This window comes from Berkeleyomyces rouxiae, assembly GCF_048999995.1.
Source record: "Berkeleyomyces rouxiae strain 22BRR77 chromosome Unknown BrBRR77_ptg000001l, whole genome shotgun sequence".
Lineage (NCBI taxonomy): Eukaryota > Fungi > Ascomycota > Sordariomycetes > Microascales > Ceratocystidaceae > Berkeleyomyces > Berkeleyomyces rouxiae.
This window is the reverse complement of record NW_027396491.1, coordinates 5,151,226-5,169,561: the sequence shown is the minus strand read 5'-3', so window position 1 is coordinate 5,169,561 and position 18,336 is coordinate 5,151,226. Positions and strand designations below refer to the sequence as shown.

General features: G+C 50.0%; 8 protein-coding genes across 8 annotated transcripts; 4 read left to right on the top strand and 4 right to left on the bottom strand.

The window, feature by feature from the left end:
- Window positions 1–478: 478 nt before the first annotated feature.
- BROUX77_001447 (uncharacterized protein) lies at window positions 479–3,403 on the bottom strand (the record flags this gene model as incomplete). Its single annotated transcript, XM_073745877.1, has 1 exon — window positions 479–3,403. The coding sequence occupies one exon, from the start codon at window positions 3,401–3,403 to the stop codon at window positions 479–481; it is 2,925 nt and encodes a 974-aa protein (XP_073609682.1).
- A 3,897-nt stretch (window positions 3,404–7,300) lies between these two features.
- BROUX77_001446 (uncharacterized protein) lies at window positions 7,301–8,695 on the top strand (the record flags this gene model as incomplete). Its single annotated transcript, XM_073745876.1, has 1 exon — window positions 7,301–8,695. One exon carries the CDS (start codon window positions 7,301–7,303, stop codon window positions 8,693–8,695), a length of 1,395 nt encoding a protein of 464 aa, XP_073609681.1.
- A 396-nt stretch (window positions 8,696–9,091) lies between these two features.
- On the top strand, window positions 9,092–9,685 carry BROUX77_001445 (uncharacterized protein; the record flags this gene model as incomplete). The annotated part of the gene is made up of 4 exons (XM_073745875.1): window positions 9,092–9,134; window positions 9,200–9,213; window positions 9,304–9,507; window positions 9,569–9,685. 4 exons carry the CDS (start codon window positions 9,092–9,094, stop codon window positions 9,683–9,685), a joined length of 378 nt encoding a protein of 125 aa, XP_073609680.1.
- A 168-nt stretch (window positions 9,686–9,853) lies between these two features.
- On the bottom strand, window positions 9,854–11,185 carry BROUX77_001444 (uncharacterized protein; the record flags this gene model as incomplete). The annotated part of the gene is made up of 1 exon (XM_073745874.1): window positions 9,854–11,185. One exon carries the CDS (start codon window positions 11,183–11,185, stop codon window positions 9,854–9,856), a length of 1,332 nt encoding a protein of 443 aa, XP_073609679.1.
- Window positions 11,186–11,652: 467 nt separating this feature from the next.
- BROUX77_001443 (uncharacterized protein) lies at window positions 11,653–12,894 on the bottom strand (the record flags this gene model as incomplete). Its single annotated transcript, XM_073745873.1, has 3 exons — window positions 11,653–11,693; window positions 11,778–12,602; window positions 12,672–12,894. 3 exons carry the CDS (start codon window positions 12,892–12,894, stop codon window positions 11,653–11,655), a joined length of 1,089 nt encoding a protein of 362 aa, XP_073609678.1.
- Window positions 12,895–13,485: 591 nt separating this feature from the next.
- Window positions 13,486–14,282, top strand: BROUX77_001442 (uncharacterized protein; the record flags this gene model as incomplete). The annotated part of the gene is made up of 3 exons (XM_073745872.1): window positions 13,486–13,556; window positions 13,660–13,876; window positions 13,950–14,282. 3 exons carry the CDS (start codon window positions 13,486–13,488, stop codon window positions 14,280–14,282), a joined length of 621 nt encoding a protein of 206 aa, XP_073609677.1.
- A 163-nt stretch (window positions 14,283–14,445) lies between these two features.
- BROUX77_001441 (uncharacterized protein) lies at window positions 14,446–15,661 on the bottom strand (the record flags this gene model as incomplete). The annotated part of the gene is made up of 3 exons (XM_073745871.1): window positions 14,446–14,622; window positions 14,959–15,198; window positions 15,293–15,661. 3 exons carry the CDS (start codon window positions 15,659–15,661, stop codon window positions 14,446–14,448), a joined length of 786 nt encoding a protein of 261 aa, XP_073609676.1.
- Window positions 15,662–16,376: 715 nt separating this feature from the next.
- BROUX77_001440 (uncharacterized protein) lies at window positions 16,377–18,153 on the top strand (the record flags this gene model as incomplete). The annotated part of the gene is made up of 2 exons (XM_073745870.1): window positions 16,377–16,577; window positions 16,645–18,153. 2 exons carry the CDS (start codon window positions 16,377–16,379, stop codon window positions 18,151–18,153), a joined length of 1,710 nt encoding a protein of 569 aa, XP_073609675.1.
- Between the last annotated feature and the right edge of the window lie 183 nt (window positions 18,154–18,336).

Genomic DNA, 18,336 nt, shown 5'->3' with positions numbered 1-18,336 from the left:
GCCGATTCGTGCAAGGGCTGTATAAAGCAAACAAAGCGGAGGCAGTGGCTCGAGAATGTGGCAACGCTCAAAGCAAGCAAGGTGTTTTCCCAGTCCACACGACCTTGGTTAGTGGTGATAAATTTGTGTCTGCCTGAGCCTCAAGGAGTCCACTTTTTTCCTTTGCTTCGAACGCTTAACCATGGGTTCCCTTATCTTATCAAAACCCTAGGGAGCTACTTTCACTGAAACCCTGAGATCTGGGGTTTCACAAAACTTAGTCAACGATGACTTCATATCATGTCCAGACACATTTCGAGCTGGGTAGATACCACCTCAATTAACGGCAACTTGTCTCTAATGATTAATTCAAAGCACCAGGATCTAACTATGAAAAACAAGTAAAAATCAAAGCTCGTAGGAAAAAAACCCTTGATAAAACCCTTGATCAAAAAAGCATCGACATTCGCTCTATCTTGCAGTTGGTGTCCGATCCCGTCTAAGCATGCCGGTAAGCCCATATTTCCTTATATAAAGGCTCCAAATCCTGCGTTTGCAGTGCCGTGATCAGTGAGGACTTCATCTGTGATGAATATAGTTCACAGCTTGCGACTGCTCTACACCGTTTATCCGCCCTCAGCATCTTACCAACTTCGCTGTGCCTGAATGGCTTAATATGCATGTGATAGCACTCGGCACAGACTATCAAATCATCGAGTCTCTCAAGAGCATACCAGTACTCATTGTACTGTGGCATGGCTGGGCTTGTACATTCGGCAAAACTAGTGTAATTGGCCAACTGGCCAAGTTCCTCAACGAGTCTATGGCCATCGGGGGCGCAGTTGTAAATGATACCGCGATCACTACAAGTCTCTAGGCAGTCGAATATCTTTGTGAACCGAGGACCAGTGGCGTCAGGGCCATGTCGAAGAGCACATTTTTGGCCTTCTACTGGCTTGACCTGAAGACACAACTTGGTCTGGAAAATGCTTGGCAGAAGAGCGAACACGCACTCCATACAACTGGGGCAAATGGCGAAGTCGGGTAAGATATTAGTCTCGTTGATCCACTGGTTGCGCAATGTGTACATGTATAGAAGGTCGCCTCTAGTGGAACAGCTAGGAATATCTCCTTCTTCCAAACGACACTTCACAATTTTGCTGTAGATGTCGCTGATTCTTGGTTCTCGGCGCTTGAGAGCCATGATCCATCCCAGCTGAAACCATGGAACTGCCCCAAAATCACAGCATACTCTATGGCCTGCATGTACAGGTTTCACACACTCGACAAACTGATGTCTATAAGGCCCCGAGGCAAATACTGCTTTGTAGCACGGCAGGCAGATATCAAAGTCGTCCAAGTCGTGAAGTCTCATGAATGTGACACTTTGTGTATCACGTGAGCCTGGACCATAGTGGCAGACGGGCAGGGGAGGGAGTCCATATCTCGTGGGATCCTCAAGATAGCGACGCCAAGAACCTGCAGAGTGGTTTAGAGGAATGGCCTCAGTCATGCGTGAATGACTACTTCTGACAGAGCTCACAGTGTCATGTGAGGTCCCGGCATCTGCTCGTCGCAAAGATGAATTTGAGCTTGGTGATGGCCGTAGAACACGGGGACCAGCTGGTCCAGTAGTTCCAGAAGCAGAGTATAAAGATGGGTTTGGTGATGAATATCTGGTACGAGTAGTACGATACTGGGGGTGTGCGCCGTCGGTAAGATTCATGTTGCCCACACGAGCCATAACATCAGGTAGTTCTTGATCTTCAGGATACGGTGCATTGGAACCATGATTACGAAAGAAACTGGTGGCTGGCGGCATGGGAGACTGGTTCTCTCGAGGAAAGGAAGCCGGCATCGGCGAAGAGGCCAAGCCAGGACCATTACGAGATCCACCACGCATGTGAGGCTCGTTGCTGCGCGGACCGGAAACACGCGGCATCTCATCATGGATAACAACTGAAGACCGGCGTCTGTCTGAGGATGACTTCGGTCTCGCAGGGATAGACATGGGTATTGTTGGAGGTATAAATTCGCTATGGCTGTCTCCGTAACCGCCTCTAACTGGAGAGTCCTTGGAACTGCCATGATTGTACCGATATGCATTTGTATTGGCACTAGCCAAATTTGGATGGAGCTCAGAAAAATGGTCCGACTTATTTCTAGGAGTTTCGTGGTTTCTTTCGTTTGGTTTCACAGGCTCGGGTTTGGGCCCAAATAGTCTGGATGTTGGTGTCGTAGTGAATTCGTTGCTGGGGTTTGCTGACGATGGTCTGTATTCTTCACGGTTGTCTTGACGGGTACTTCTACATGTGCTTATAGAAGGTAATCTCTGCTCTTCAAACTTGTGATAGGTATGATGAGTATTCTTGGGCGATATCATAGTGGGGGCACCAGAGAAGTTTGAAGTTACGAAAGGAGTATATGATGAGTTAGAGTTAGAGCCAGTGGCAGCAGAAGACGAGGTACCTTTTGAGGTCTCATTTTGAGAGTTTTTCACGTGGGCTCTAAGATCAAGTCTGCTGTGCTTGCTATTAAGATACGACGACGGCGAGTAATGACGACGGTCGCGCTCCGTCTCATCGTTGCGGATCTCGTAGTCATTGTCAATGGTCCCGCCATTATAGTCTCCTCGTCGATCGTCATGCTCAATGATGACAGGGTATTCCTGTGGCAGTTGGTGAGGTAGTTGTTGATCCTTGTTGGATGTCTTGGAATGATTTTGTCGATGGGCCGCCTTGATCTTTTCGTGTTGTTCCGATTGTGGTGGTGATGTTCCATTGGCAACTGATACAAGCACAAAGGCTTTGGTTGACCCAGAAAGCTTAGGGTTATATTGGTGACCCGCTCCTTCATTTAACGAGGTTGACTCGTGATGTGGTACAATGACGTCAGGGACAAAGTCCTCGTTCTCAACCATCAGGGCCTCTTGCTGAAGCTCGCCCCGGCAAACGCCATAAATTTCGGTATCGACATCCTCTGAGAGCTTTGAGCCGTGTTCTCGAGCTAGCGATACAGCTTCGGATTCACATGATGGCGGTGGCGGAGGAGGAACAGCAGATTTTCGGGTGGTGTTGTACGAGACGGGGAACGTCTTTGGTTGGGAAGTTCGAGGGGGCGGTGGCGGTGGAGTTGGTGACGAGCTTCGCGCTTGATAACGGGAGTCAATGACTTCTCTGTGGTCTTTGGCGTATGTGTATGAATACGTGGAATCGCGTTGGTTCAACGTTTGGTCGCGCTCCCAGTCTTGGCCCCGGTTGTGTGGGGTTCGGGAGGGAGAGTGTGCCGAGAGTTTGGGGGATTTAGGGTATGAATACGAGTATGACGAGTTGTAGGAAGAGCTGTAGTAGCTACTGGGGGCGTCGAGATGGGGAGACGGCGATGCCGGGTCGTGACGATGTTTTGACGGAGATGGGGAATGCATTAGCGTAGGGGTTGAGTTTGAAGCATGTGACGGTGTGAGTTGTGTGATATATGAGAAGCTGCGGCTAGCGGTGTCAGCGGGTAAGATGATAACTAGAAGGCAAAGAAAAGCAGAACAGGGAGAAGATAGAACAACAAGAGGGGAGGGGGGTAACATATAATAGGGACACTAACTATAATAGATGCTAGGCTCTATTATCATGCGTGGACTAGGCGCATTTAGATAAGAGAAAAGTAGTTGCTCGGATATCAAGAAGCAAGTATGGAAAGGCAAAAGCTCATGCACGAGTCAGGATCAAGCAAAGAAACGAGTAACCAAAAGAGGTCGCGCAGCCAGCCAAAAGAGTAAATAGTCCCCTGTCGAATAAAAATGGAAGATCGGCGTCACTATTGACAGATCAGCAGCCGAATGGACGACACAATGCAAGGCTGACGATGGGCGAGACAAGGCTGAATGGAGGATGCAGCAGGTGGCAGATGGAGGAGAGGGTGATTGCAGAATGACAGGCGGAGAAGGGGAAAGTGTAGAATATGTATGGATGTGTTTTTGTATACCATGGGAGTGCACGCATGAGGCAGTTGCCCAACAGCAGAAAAGCCAATGGCGGAAGTGGCAACCAATGCAGGCTGAGCTGAAACCCCAGGCAACTACCGAAAGTATTCAAGTAAACAAATCTAACTAGTTTACTACTACAATAGTTATAAACAGAGGAAACGTCGCTTAGATAACTAGAAGCTTCAATGAAGATGAAAGTTAATGATGGAACTAGTTCGTTGCAGTCACTAATAACGAGGTGTTCTGTCTGTTTCACTTTTGTTTGCAAGAATGAGGAGTAGCAAGAAGAAGGCTGAGTTGGGGTGGACAAAACAAAAACAGGGCACGGGCATGGGCTCGATATAAAAACATCGAACTTCTCTTTTGCCAGCCGACCTTTTCAGCTGGTCAGTTGGTTATACTCACACCTGTCAAGAAAAGCACTTTTTATATGTCTTCACGACACATAACTAGCTCCTCTATTGCTGCTCTTTTCTCTCTGGCACAAGCTCTTCTCGTGGACCTTCATTTTCACAGTACACAAAATCAGCCCACTCACACTCAGCTTTACTGGAGGGCGGGGTTGGGGCTGCGTGTTGCTATGTTGCTGCTATGCTAAATCAATCATAGCAAATAACCAACTAGCTACCACATATTGCGCGGACTAAAAGTCTGTTCTTCCAACCCTCCGAGACAGGGCGGACAGGTGACATGGGTGCGGGCAGGGATCAGCGCGCGGGCAAGGGACAAACAGGCAGGGCTCAGCATGCATGGAAAGCCAGAGAGGGAGGGCATGGAAGTGGACAGAAGCTTTCGGAAGAGAGAGGAATGCCGAGGCAGAAGCGATCCAGGCCGGTGCAGCAAGAAAATCTAGGATCATGGAGTCTTTTCTTTCCAGTAACCCGTTAGTTGACTACTCGTACAGCGCGAATGACCATATGCTTGTGCCTGGAGTGATACATATAGGCGGAACACGCTGATGATAATGATAGGGCCAGGACCCATCCATGATACATTCACTCTGGGCATTATCCCTTCGGCGAGTAACCAGTCACATTTCATATTCACACATGCACGATACATGCATAGTTAGTTAACTATAAACGAATGCCCATGCATGTCCCCTTTGACACCTTGCTTGTCTGGACCTCATCTTCCTGTCTGTGTGAAGATGATAAATGAAAGAATATATTAACTTAATTAAGTGGAAAATCAAAACTCGCTGAATCTCCAAAACTCCTCCTCCATCCAAGAAGATCATAGGTAGCATCACTTTTATACCTCTGATGGAGTTCGGAGAATCTAATATCATTGTGGGAGAGAATCAGGGCAGGGATCATGCCCTGATGATTGTTGAGAAATGGAATTGTGAATGATGACTCATCCTGACAGCCTCAGCGGTTGAGTAACCCTAAGCGCCTCGCAACAGTCTGTGACGCTCTCAGTCAACGGCCATCCCGTTTCTTTTGGAGACTGAGACAGGCCATACGTAGAGAAGTTTCCATGAAGACACTCAGGGCGACTGAAAAACCGATCTTGGAAAGACCCTATCGCCTACATCTGAAACATGGACATGGTCATTTAAGCTAGCTATACATTAGGGTTATACACAGGGTCTACATCCACAACCTCAGTATCACAGCATGTGTGTCCAAGCACAAGGACATATCAGGGATGTTTTCATCACATCTCCATGTGTGATTACTGCATGTATTGAAAACTTTTCATGATAGTATGCAGCGAAGAGCTCAGCTTTATCTAGAATACTTGCTTACAAATACGTGCACATTTATAACGAGATGTCAAGTAATTATAACTAGCTATAACTAGACCTTAGCGACGAAGAAATGCTGAGCTGCAGCTGTGTCCATCTTGATATTAAGTAGAGCTTAGACAGATTACAGACAAAGCAGCCCGTCATTGCTAAGCTTCGGAGCTCAATCTTGGTGTAGACTATCATCTCCTTCTTCTACTCAAACTTAAAGTGTATCCCCTAGTTACCAAAACTTAAACTCCTGCCCTCTCTGTTTCCCTTCCTTTTCCATTGTCTCATTTCAAGGCACTCCTTGAAGCTAGTTATGTATAAGTTCAGGGTTTTTTTTAGCTAACTAGAGCTTCGACAGGGCAGCCACACAATTCTAGTGCTCGCACCCATGCAACATTGGTTCTGAGAACAAAGAAAAGTGACAGAAGAATGCAAAACCTATCGGTCAGACATTGGAATGTCAAAGAGCTTTTCTAATCGGACGACGTTCTCACATTTATGGTGCTTCTTTACAAGACATATTCTTCCATTGTCATTGCTTCTTTCTGTATATAACCGGATAGTCTGCGTCTTCGGCCTTAAGTCTTTCCTATCCGCCGTCGCCAGCTTCATTACTCACTTATATTTTTTGGCCTTTCTTTCACTATTCATTTAGTTACCCAAAATATTCAATCGTTCTCGCATATAAGCCTGGGCCACTTTCTACTTTAATTCAAAGAGCTTCAACTTCCAACGCCATACATGGCGAGGTCAACCCCCTCTAGTTTGGGAGACTCTCAAGTCGACTCTATCGAGCTTCCCTTTTTCACTCCAGACAAAGCAGTGGGTCATAATCAGTCTCACTCCGTTCATCATGGCGATAATGGCACCGCCGTACGCAGCGGGTCCATCTCTCCTGTAGAAGCTACAAAGTACCTTTTTCCTTCAAGCCGTGTCCCTGAAATCGTCAAGCGTGAAAGTGCTACCAACGCACCTAGAGCCGTGCCTAATATCACGACAAACGTTTATTCTGCCGCCCCCCTAGGCGGTCGCATGCAGTCTGGGTCAAACAAGAAGTTTTGGTGGCGCTGGACGCCACGAAAGAAGGCTGCCCCAGAATCTCATAGGCAGCTAGGTCTTGGTTCTCAAAGATACCCAACCACTAGGCTCAGACGCCGTTCTGTTTTCATATTAGTCTTGGTCGTTTTGCTTCTTTTAACTGCCATGTTCACCGGAGTTATAGTTAGTTTGAACGAATCCCGGAACACAAACTCAAACAACCATGCGAAGTTGAGCAATGTGACGGTAGGCCTTCCAGTATAGAATAGTAGTACATAGTCCCTAGTTATACTCTTGAGAGGTAGGGAGTCGAGGTTCTTCAAGGTTCACATACTGTCTCTTTCATAGATGAGAGCATGTTGTTGGATGAGGTGGGTTAGGTGGGGTTGTCTTGTTAACCCTAATGCTCCAACATCACGCCCACCTTTGTCTATAAAGACCCACACTTTACTACACTTCATCTCTCAATGACAAATATTTTTATCCTTTGCGCTTTTCGTTGCACACACTGAATACATACTTTCATACATCTTCTAACTCTTTGTTCTAACCGAAATACAATGGTTTCTATACCAACAGCCTCGCCAGTGCCTGGTTCGGCTACCAGTCTTTCCCAACTTGACCATTTGCTGGACAACCCCGTGTTTGCGGGCGGTGCTGGACTCGCAGGTATTGGTGCATTGGCAGCTTTTGGCCGGCGCGGAGTAGTCACTTGTGCACATGCCATGCGCAAAAGACTTCTTGTCAACGTTGAGATTTCACGTCAGGACCCAGCATATCCATGGGTGCTGGCATGGCTTGGCCAGCCGCGTGCCGAGGCCTCGGGATTCATAGCTTCACGCATCACTCGCATACACAATCTTTCAGTATCTACTTTAATGGAGCGCACGCCAACAGGAGGCGCTGGTACGGCTCACTTTTATCTACAACCTGGATATGGGCGACACATCATCCGCACCCATGGAGCATACATTGCAGTGAGCCGTGAGAGGCACAGCACTGCGAACATGAACACAGGCGAGCCCCATGAGACAGTTCTGATGACAACACTGTGGTCGTCACGCGGAGTCTTTGAATCAGTGTTTGCAGAGGCTCATGCACTAGCTATTCAGGCATCCGAGGGCAGAACGAGAGTTTTTGCGGCGCGGGGCGTCGATTGGGTGCCTTTGGGTGAGCCCCGCAGAAAACGCCCACTCAAGTCAGTTATTCTGGACAAGGATGTCGCAGAAAGAATTTCTGGCGATGTCAAGGACTTTCTTGCTCGGCAGCAGTGGTACACTGATCGTGGAATTCCCTATCGCCGTGGATACTTACTCTACGGGCCTCCAGGAAGCGGGAAGAGCAGCTTTATTCAGGCACTAGCTGGAGAGCTAGATTATGACATTGCCATGATTAATCTTAGTGAAATCGGCATGACCAACGACAAACTAGCGTACCTAATGACGAAGATGCCGCCACGGACGCTTTTGCTCCTGGAAGACGCAGATGTGGCATTCGCAAATCGGATGGTCACAGATAACGAGGGATACTCTGGCGCCACAGTTACATTTTCCGGACTGCTCAACGCACTGGACGGTCTAGCTGCTAAAGACGAGCGAATTGCGTTTTTGACTACAAACTTTATTGAAAACTTGGATGACGCGTTGATACGTCCCGGCCGAGTCGACCAGATGGTGTACGTCGGGAATGCAACCAGATACCAGGCCATGACGATCTGGGAGCGGTTTTACGGAGATGTAGACGTCGATAGTGCAGGAAAGGAGAGCTTTCTAGCAAAGCTGGAAGGCCTGGGGTTGTTCTCAGACGACACGGCAAAGCAGACCAGCATGGCGGCGATCCAGGGTCTATTCTTGTTGCACAAGGACAATTTTGAGGGTGCTATTGAGGCTGCGGAAGGCCTGGTGCCAAAGAAATTTGGTTCGGCCACAACACGGTCATCTGTGGGCTCCATATGAGAAGATGAGGACCAGATGTGACGTGTTACTGGTCTGCATTCAATACCATGTATAGTTATAGTTAACTATAACTAACTAGTTAGTCACTTGTAGTTTGTCATTATGTAGGGTGGTTAACTAGTTATTGATGGACGTAGCTTGTACTACTGCCACCAGCTGCTGTCAGCTGACAGCTCTCCGAGGCCCCACCAAAGCTTCTGCCCCGCGCGCTCTGGAGCGGAGCTTCGAATGTGAAGGTCTGACTCTTTGTTTCTGGCTCTTCTTTCTGCCCAATTCGCACTGTTATAAATGTCCCTGTTTTCCCGCCGTACAGCTTCTATTTCTTGCCGTCTTTCTCGCTCGTCTCGCCGGTTCCCCTCGATTTCTACCAGTTTAGCTGCTCGCTACTCGTCCAAGATGTCTGACTTCTCCATCGTTCTCACCAAGGATGCTCCTGCTCGTACGTCTTGATCTTAGGTCGATTGCTCTCTGTTCAATTGCTAACTATTCACTTCTTTTGTACAGCTGTCGGCCCCTACGTATGTTGAGAGCGCTCTGAAAACGACTCCGGTCGTGGCTCCGTCCCGCAATGCCCGGCCTCTGCTAACCTTATGACATCACCCATATAGTCCCAGGCCATCAAGACTCCCTCTGCCATTTACTGCTCTGGCCAGATTCCTCTGACTCCTGAGGGCACTCTCCTTGAGGGCACCATTGGCGAGCTGACTGAGCAGTGCTGCAAGAACCTGTCCGCTGTGCTGAAGGAGGCCGGCTCTTCTATCCAGAAGGTCGTCAAGGTCAACATCTTCCTGGCCGACATGGGTGACTTCGCTGTGAGTATACTTGACATCAAATGGTTAGAGCTTTTGTCGCTGACTAACATCTTGTTATAAGGCTATGAACGTCGAGTACGAGAAGTGGTTCACCCACAAGCCCGCTCGCAGCTGCGTTGCCGTCAAGACTCTGCCTAAGAACGTTACCGTTGAGATTGAGGCCATTGCCCTGCCTTAAAAAGCTAAGCATTTAGTGGCCTGTGTATTAATAAACGAGTAAAATTGGCACATTATGTATCTATGTGTATGTGTATGTAATGCCAGTGTATGTAAGGTAAACACGTAGAAATGAAACTCTATCCATATTACTAGAGATAACCAAATTTGCAGCCAGGGCTCTCTCTTCTCAGGCCAAAAGTGCCTCGATGGCTCCTCGGGCATGGCGATCATCAATGTAAACACAAATATTGGCTGCCGCAGCGGCCACTCCCAGGACAACACCCCATTCCATCTTTCGCAATGCGGCTTCGTAGCTACGAATATCACCACCACCTAGGCGCGTTGCTGCCTGGGCTTCTAACTCTAATCTTCCGCGCCAAATGTCTTGCTCAGCCAACACTATGCGATTGCTCCATTCAAGTAGGGCTGCCATGTTATCGACAGCCATCCGCTCGGCCTGGGGCTCATCAAGGCGTCCGCGCGCCGCTTGGTTCCATGTCATCGTGCACATAGCTGATACATTAGTAGCAAGGTTGTATGACACAAGACCTGGCTGAGTCTCAGAACTAGTCCGCCGATGGGAAGATGGCGTCTCACCAAATGCACGCGAACGAGCACCCGCGTTGAGCCCCGCATTGGCCGGTTCTGCCGAATCACGCTGACGGTAGCGGTTATGGATAGTTTCCCGGAGATGGGAAGACTCGGGAAACGAACCGGGCGAAAGTGAGCGGCGGTGCTGGTTGTGAGAGTACGGCGTTCGAGTCCCCGGGTGGCGTATATAAGCTGATACCACTCGGCCAACCAGATAACGCCGTGTAGCATGTACGCAGATGTCATGAATCTGAGTAACGAGGTCCATGGCACTGGCTGCTGACGAACCAGGAGAGACAGCAAGCTGGCGAGGGATACGCAAAGGCAGGTGGGTGTAGACGCGAGAATGGACGCGCATGTTTACTCGCCCTCGACTGCTCTGGTCCCGCCCCCGTTCAAAAATGGGGTCATTTCGGGTCCGACCGCGGGTTGAACTATCCACACGAGGCTGACTGAGTGGCACTTTCGAGGCCAAATTCACGGCTTGCTGATCCCCAGGGAGCTCAGATGAGTGTGCAGCGATAGAAGATGGTCCAGATTCATGATCCTCATTCTGGTAGTGAAGCACTGGGACACCGCCATGATCCTGTGTTACGTATGCAGCAGACATGCGACGTACAGCTTCCGGGCTTGAGAGCAGCCATCGGATTGAGTTGATCCGTACTACATGTGGTCTGCTTACCGACTGTGGGTTTGGAGCTGTGGTGTTCCTGTCGTCCTGGGAAATAGCAACATCGATATTGGTGCCGGTGGATCTCAAGACGTTGGCCTGGGTGTTGTGATTCAATGTGGTCAGCGGGGAAAGAGGTTCGCTTTGGTAGAGAGGTTCATGAGTTGAGGCGACAGGCGCAGCTGGAGTATTAGATTGCTCCCAAGCCGGGGCTTGAAAAAAGGGCTGTGCATCGTCGTTTCTGTTGTTTATGGGCATTATGACAAGGAGGTTGCAAGATGCCCATACGGGTGATTCCAGGGGAGTAAAAGAGAAGAAAGGGTCTAAGGGAACATGAGCTACGAGAAAGGCACAGTTACGAGAACGGACATGAACTATGCTGGTTTATATACACAATATTCAGCCTGATGCCTACTTGATCATCATGCGCAGGCTTCCAGAACAACCATGGGCCTTAGAAGACTGCATAATGGGCGAGAGACAACACGCTTCACACAAGAAACAGGACACAAAACAAAGCAGACAACAAAGGGGTACAGGACAAAAGCAGCTTGTATTTCAGGGCCTCATGGAACAACAAGGAATCACAAAAAGGACAGCCGGATGTGACGTGTAGCTTTCCAGCCTTATTCGTCTCTAGCTGAGATACTCTTGTTGTCACATTTTCGGATATGCCATGTGAGAGCAGACGATGAATAGGTTCCGTTGACAATGACAAGGTTGTCTTAGACGTTCCAGATAACCAACCGCCCATCCACACCACTCGCTGTACAGGGGGTGAGTTTTGTTAGTCAGGGCCATTTACTATGACACGGGAAAGGGGGAAGTGAAGATGCAATGAAAAACTTACAAGAAATCTTGCTCACGCGGCCACCAGCAGTTTCGTAGACGCGTAGCGTAGAAACTGTGTTCTGATGAACTGTCTTCAGCTGCGTGTCATCCTTGACCTTGCCCTTCAGATCCATCTGTCTGAACATGTTCAGCGCGCTCTCCTCCTTGTCATCCTGCACTCCGCGGCCCTTGGCCTCCAGCGAGCCCACCAGCTGCCAGCCGGACTCGGCACCTTGGAAACGGAAGATTTCGCAGTCGTAACCAGCCGCAACAATCTCATCTTCGCCACTCCACAGCAGGCTCTGGAAGGGCAGCAACTGCGTAGGGATGGTAACTACAGCGCGAGGAGGCTGGTCAGGTGCCGACGGATACACGACGGTGATGGAGCTGTCGTGGGCTGCAAAGGCCAGGGCATCGCCGCTAGGCGAGAAAGACACAGCATGAACCCAGCCAGCGCTGTTGTTGAGGAACTCGCCGCAGACCGTGTTAAACGGAATACGCTCACCCCACACGGACGGCGCGGGGCGCTGGTCAATGCCCTTGATAAACGATGAAAAGACACGAGCATGGGCATCGGTGGAGCCGGCAGCCAGCAGGACACTGTTGGGGTGCCAGGCCACAGTGGTGATGGTGCTACGGATGGGCTTCTTCAGATGCTTCGACACCCACCAGTCGTTCTCCTCCTCAAAGTAGCAGACAGCAATAACGCGGTCGCCCGAACCAACAGCGAACTTGGTCTCGGACGGCGACCAACGCACAAAGGTAGCGGCGCGGGCAATGCGAAGCAGAACGAGGGTAGGTTTGTATCCGTTAGGCGAGGGTTCCCAAACGAGGGCGTTACGGTCTATATGACAAGTAGAGAGTCAGAAGGTGAAACTACAGAAGTGACCGGTAACATATACAGGTGACGTACCCTGAGAGCATGTTACAATGCGGCCGGAGCCAGGCGCAATGTCCACGCTGGTGACCGTCTTGTCGTGGCCCTTGAGCTCATCCACCTGGCGGAATGAATTGGCAGCCTTGCCGTACAGCGCAATAGATGAGTCGCGTGCAACAGCGACAAGGCGCCGGTCAACCGAGAACGAGTGGTCGGCAATAGGATTGTGGAAGAGGTGGTGGACTTCGGGCGCGGACATCTCGGCAACGGATTCAGATGACAAGAGGTAAAGAGGAGGTGTTGAAACAGAGCAACGGAGAAGCAAAAAAGGATCGGCAAGCAATAGGAGGAGCTCTCTACTATCGCTGTATCGTGTGTTCAGATCGTAGAGGAGGAAGAGGAGGAATAGGCTCCAGAGCAAAGTGGCTGAAGCTCAAGCTTCTAGTCTCCCAATTGAATGAATGACGTTGCCTCCCTTGGAGGTCCGGTTTGGACAGCTGTCAGAAAGGCTCCATCCCTGTGTGCTGACTCATCTGCCAGCTGCCAGACCAAAAATCCTCCTTCTCATCATCATCGAGGATCACAGCTTACTTGAATCAAGATGCATATAAATGTCCACGAGAATAATCTGTAGACGGCCTAGACTCCTCCTTACTAGTCAATTGACAGGCTTTGGCTATTCTTTTATCTTTTCTCTACCAGCGCTTCCCCGTCTTGGTCTCCTTGCTTGCTAGAATCCTCCCATCCGGCCGTTGACGATCTTCTTCAGCCTTCACCTCACGAGGCTACATTACATACATACGTACGGAAATCGACCGCGCAACAAGGAGAAAAGGACAATCTTGTAAAGATGGTGTCTGCTACACCTGCTAAGCCTGCGGGAACTATAAACATCCCCATAAAGGTGGTGCCCAACCAAACGTAAGACTGCTTGATTCTATTTGTGTCTTGTCTACGCCTCTTCTACTTGGCTCCCTTCTCCTAGTCTTGAGAAACCACCTACTAACCCGTTCTCTCAATCCAGGCTTTACGTAACCAACATCCCTTCTGCGAAAATCGCCAAGCCCGACTTGCGTACGGCACTGTACCTATTGTTCTCAACCTATGGCGCCGTCCTCGATGTCGTTGCCCTCAAAACCCAGAAGATGCGCGGCCAAGCGCACATTGTCTACCGCGATATTCAAACTGCAACACAAGCCATGCGCGCTCTGCAAGGCTTTGACTTCCTCGGGCTAGAGCTGGTAGGGATTCTCATGCGTATTTTTACTTTACTTGGTCTGCCAAATGCTAACCTTATCGTCTTTGTTCTGCCAGAAAATACAGTACGCCAAGTCAAAATCTAACTTGATCTCCAAGCTCGACGGCACCTTCAAAATGCCCGGGTCGACCCAGGGCGCTGCTGAGGTTGTAGTAACTGAACTCCAAGCCAGCATTTTCAATGCGCCTGCACCTGGCTCCAAACAGGCGATTACTGAATCCAAGCCCGCCCCTAGCAGTACGCTCACTGCTACTGTGCCCAGCCAAGATACGGACATGCGCGAGGATACACCGACAGATGCCCGGGGCCAGAAGAGAGCGCGTGACGAAGCATCTGAAGCCAGTGATGACAGCGATGTGGCGATGGAGGAAGACAGCGACGATGACTAAGTTTCAATGGCCCTAGGAGACCGCCATGGCAGTAATCCGTGTCTCGCTTAGTCTCTTCTGCTTCGCTGTTCTTTAAAGGGATTTTTCTTCTGTGGTAATATTCTAGGCGCAGCATTGTCTTTATTTCCTTCGTCCCGGTCAGGTCGAATACCATATCTGTCATCTACAACTCTGCCTGAGCCATTTCTTTAGGCACCCATAGGCCGACACAACCACCTACCAGTCCCATCCAGAGCATTATGTAATTTGCTTTGGTACACTGATCTGAGAATGCGCTCATGGCATCACCCAGTAAACATGGGTGAACAAAAAAACACGGGACGCCGGTCAGAGGATGGTGCTACAGCAAGAGATAGATTAGCATTTGCACAAAGGGCCAAGCGACGCAGTTGGGTGAGGAAGGTATATTTGGAAAGAAGGGGAGTCGTCTGTGTCTTGATTCTGTTAATTGGCCTACAAGCTTATGCTGGAGGCAATTGTCTATGGGAGTTGGAGTTATTTGTGTGGCATTGCTTCAGTTATTTTTCTTCTTCCGTCATCTCATACGTCTTTGATCTTCTTGTGGGATTCGGTTCTGTTTTTTTTTGGTGTACATGGTCGAAAAATAGAAAAAGCCAGCGGCCTGGCTCTCTTTTCACGAAACCAACAAACTTCACAATGTCATAGATGTACTTACATCCATCGAAATACCGCCCATGTGTCCCAAGGCTCTTAGGCCGCTCTTGAACTGATCCGGTACGAGTCGTCGGAAGACAGTCTCGATATCAAACGCCGGCTCGTCAACCGGTAGGTCTTCTAGCGAAAACCACAGGCACGGTACGCGGTAAGTTGGGTGTAAGTGAATCTCGTATGTAACCCGCCCAACATCGCGTAACGAATCGCCATCGCCGACGACGTTGGGGATTCTCAATGCAGCCTAACACAAGACCAGTCAGAACACGCACAGAATCGCACAAAGTTGCAGCCTCGTATTCCATGGACCTCACTATGCCTGGCAGGATTCTCCGCACCTCGTCTTGAAGCTCATCTGTCTCCATGCGGCTGCCCAACAGCCCCTCCTCAGCACAGGTTTTATCAGTACTACTATGGCTACTACGCCCCCATGATTCCAAGCCCATACCCAGCCTATCAATCTCAGCGGCCAGGCCGTCCGAGTCGAGGGCAATCTCAAGCGGCCGGACAATCTGCAGATACGTGACGTAGCCGCCAGATGACCCAGCGCCGATGCCAGCGCCGCACAGATCAAGCGCCGAGACGGCAGAGAGCTTCCAGCGCGGGCGCAGCGGCCCAAGGGTTGCGCGGCAATAGCGCGCCTCGAGGTGGTGGCAGCACTCGGTGAACTCGTCGGCAGAGAGCCACGGGTACGCTTTGAAGTCCATCGGGAGGGGGTCGGCGTTGCAGATCGGGATGCTGGTTGGCTAGTGACCGACGGCACAGCAACGAGATGATGTTCTGGTCTTCACGGCTGGTAGTCACACTTGGTGGGGCCGTCAAGCGTGGGATGACTTGGGATGGCTCTTATCGATAAGAAGAAAAATATTGGATGTACCTTTGCACAATTGCCTGCAGCAACATGTAAACCACAACCGGCGCATCCAACGGCGTCGGCGTGTGCGATTTTCTAGTGCTGTAACTGCGGAAACAAGACTTCCTCTATGCAGAAATACACGCTGGGAAAAAGTGCCGGTATCTAATGCCGAGTTCAATCATGGGTCCTTTTTGCCTTGCTTTTTTTTCTTGCGGTGGACGAAGCAACAAGGCCTGTCTGATCTGATAATGATGAGCTCTATAAGCGACGAGCACAAATTAAAAGAAGATTTAAGCAAAACAAACGGCTATTAATCAGTACGTAACTGAATGCAATCAAATTTTGATATCTTTGAAACTTTCTTCTTCTCCGTATTACTGTTGTTGTGGCTCGTCGTCTCTCTTGCTTGGATGCCCCGTCGTCTATTTGCCGCTGTCAAGCTGTCAAATGCCCCTTCCTGCAACATCTTCCTACTACCTCTTCCTCGCCTTGAAACGGTCGCTCAACGCTCTCCTGTTTTCTCCTCTTCCCTCGTTGCTGCCCTTGTCCCTGATACTCGTCCCATAATGTCGTCTCCGCCAACAGCAAAATCACCACCCTCGCATGAGGTGACTCCAGTCCCAGCACCATCCTCGACCGCCCCTGTGCCGCCCAAGCTGGATGACTGCAAAAGCCTTTCCGATGAGTTCCCCGAGCCTGAGCTGCCATTCAACAGGAGCCGCTGTATTGCGCTTGTTGTCACGCTAGCTGGCGCAAGTTTTATGAATGTGAGCGCCGTCATCGGTCAAACCCTAACCCTTATTCAACACATGCTAACCACTGCCACCACCACAGACTTTCAGCGCCCAAGCATGCGTCATAATCTTGCCGGCAATCGGCAATGCTGTCGGTATCCCACATAGTCGCCAACAATGGATTGTCTCCGCGTACACTCTTACCTTTGGTTGCTTCTTGATTCTCATGGGTCGCATCGCTGACATCTACGGCAAGCGCCTCATATTTGTCTTGGGCACTGGGTGGATTGCCATCATGCTTGCTATCAACCCTTTCATATCCAATGAAGTCGCCTTTGATTTGGTCCGGGGTCTCCAGGGCCTTGGTGCGGCTGCCAATGTCCCGACTGCCATCGGAATCTTGGGTACTGTGTTCAAGCCAGGCAAGGCCAAAAACTATGCCTTCAGCACGTATGCTGCTGGAGCTCCCATTGGCAGTGTCTTTGGTAACCTGATTGCTGGTCTGATCTCCCAGTACGCCAGCTGGAAATGGGTATTTGCAGCCATGGCTATCGTATGCGCTAGTCTGACCTGCGCCGCCTTCTTTGTCATCCCACCAACACCGACTCAAAAGCACCCTGAGCATCACCGCGGAGGCCTGGCCCTGGTTGATTGGCTTGGCGGTGCATTAATCACCGCTTCGCTTGTCTGTCTGCTTTTTGCCCTCACTGAAGGCAATGTCGTGGGCTGGCAGACAGCATGGATATGGGTGCTGATTGTTTCGTCGTTACTCCTGGTGAGTGTGTTTACCTGGTGGCAGACACACCTAGAAAAGAAGTTAGTCGAGTCCAAGGGCACTTCACGCCCACCGTTGATGAAGATGTCGGTTTTCAAAAACACAAAGTTCTCTGCCGGCATCGTAATCATGGGTCTGTTCTTCTCCAGCTTCAACAACTTCTTAATCGTTGCCACCATGTACTTCCAAGATTTGCAGTCTCTATCTCCCATGCAAACGACGCTGCGTTTTCTGCCCACTGGTGTCATGGGCTTGCTCGTTGCCCTTGCGGTCTCTCAGTTGCTATCCCGCATACCTACCTTTTACATGCTACTCTTTGGCAACATTTGTAACTGCATAGCCTCCCTCCTCTTCGCCGTGCCCATTTCGCCACACACCTCATACTTCGCCTACGGCTTTTTAGCCATGATTCTATCTGTCTTTGGCGCTGATACTACATGGCCATCACTAACTCTGTTCACTTCCAAGTCTCTTCCGCCTCAGGACCAAGCCCTCGGCGGTGCACTCGTCAACTCGTCGGGCCAAATTGGCCGTTCCATCGGCCTGGCTCTTGCCACAGCAGCGCAAACAGCAGTAATGGCGCGCGAGCGCGGGGTGTCTGTCACCAACGCTGGCCCAACGGCGGCGTGGGACGACGCGACACTCAAAGGCCTACATGCTGCAGCGTGGCTCAACTTTGCCCTGGGAATGCTTTCTTTGGCAGCCGTAGTGACCTTCTTCCGCGGAAATGAAATTGTTGGTAAGGCAGATCGACCTACCACACCCGCCGCGGCGGCCAGTGATGATAAACGGGTTGAGACCATGACAATAGCCGCAGTCTGCGAAAAGGTTTGAAGCAAAGCAAAGTGTCCACCACACTGCAAGGCATGGCCCTGTAGCCATACGTTTACTTGTAATGCGCCTTCTGTAAAAAAAAAGTGTAGAGGAAGATTACAGCTTAAATTCTTGTAAATGGCGTTTGTAACAGTTGCAACTTAAAGTATTAGATACCCAGATAAGCATGACTTGGTGTTGGAA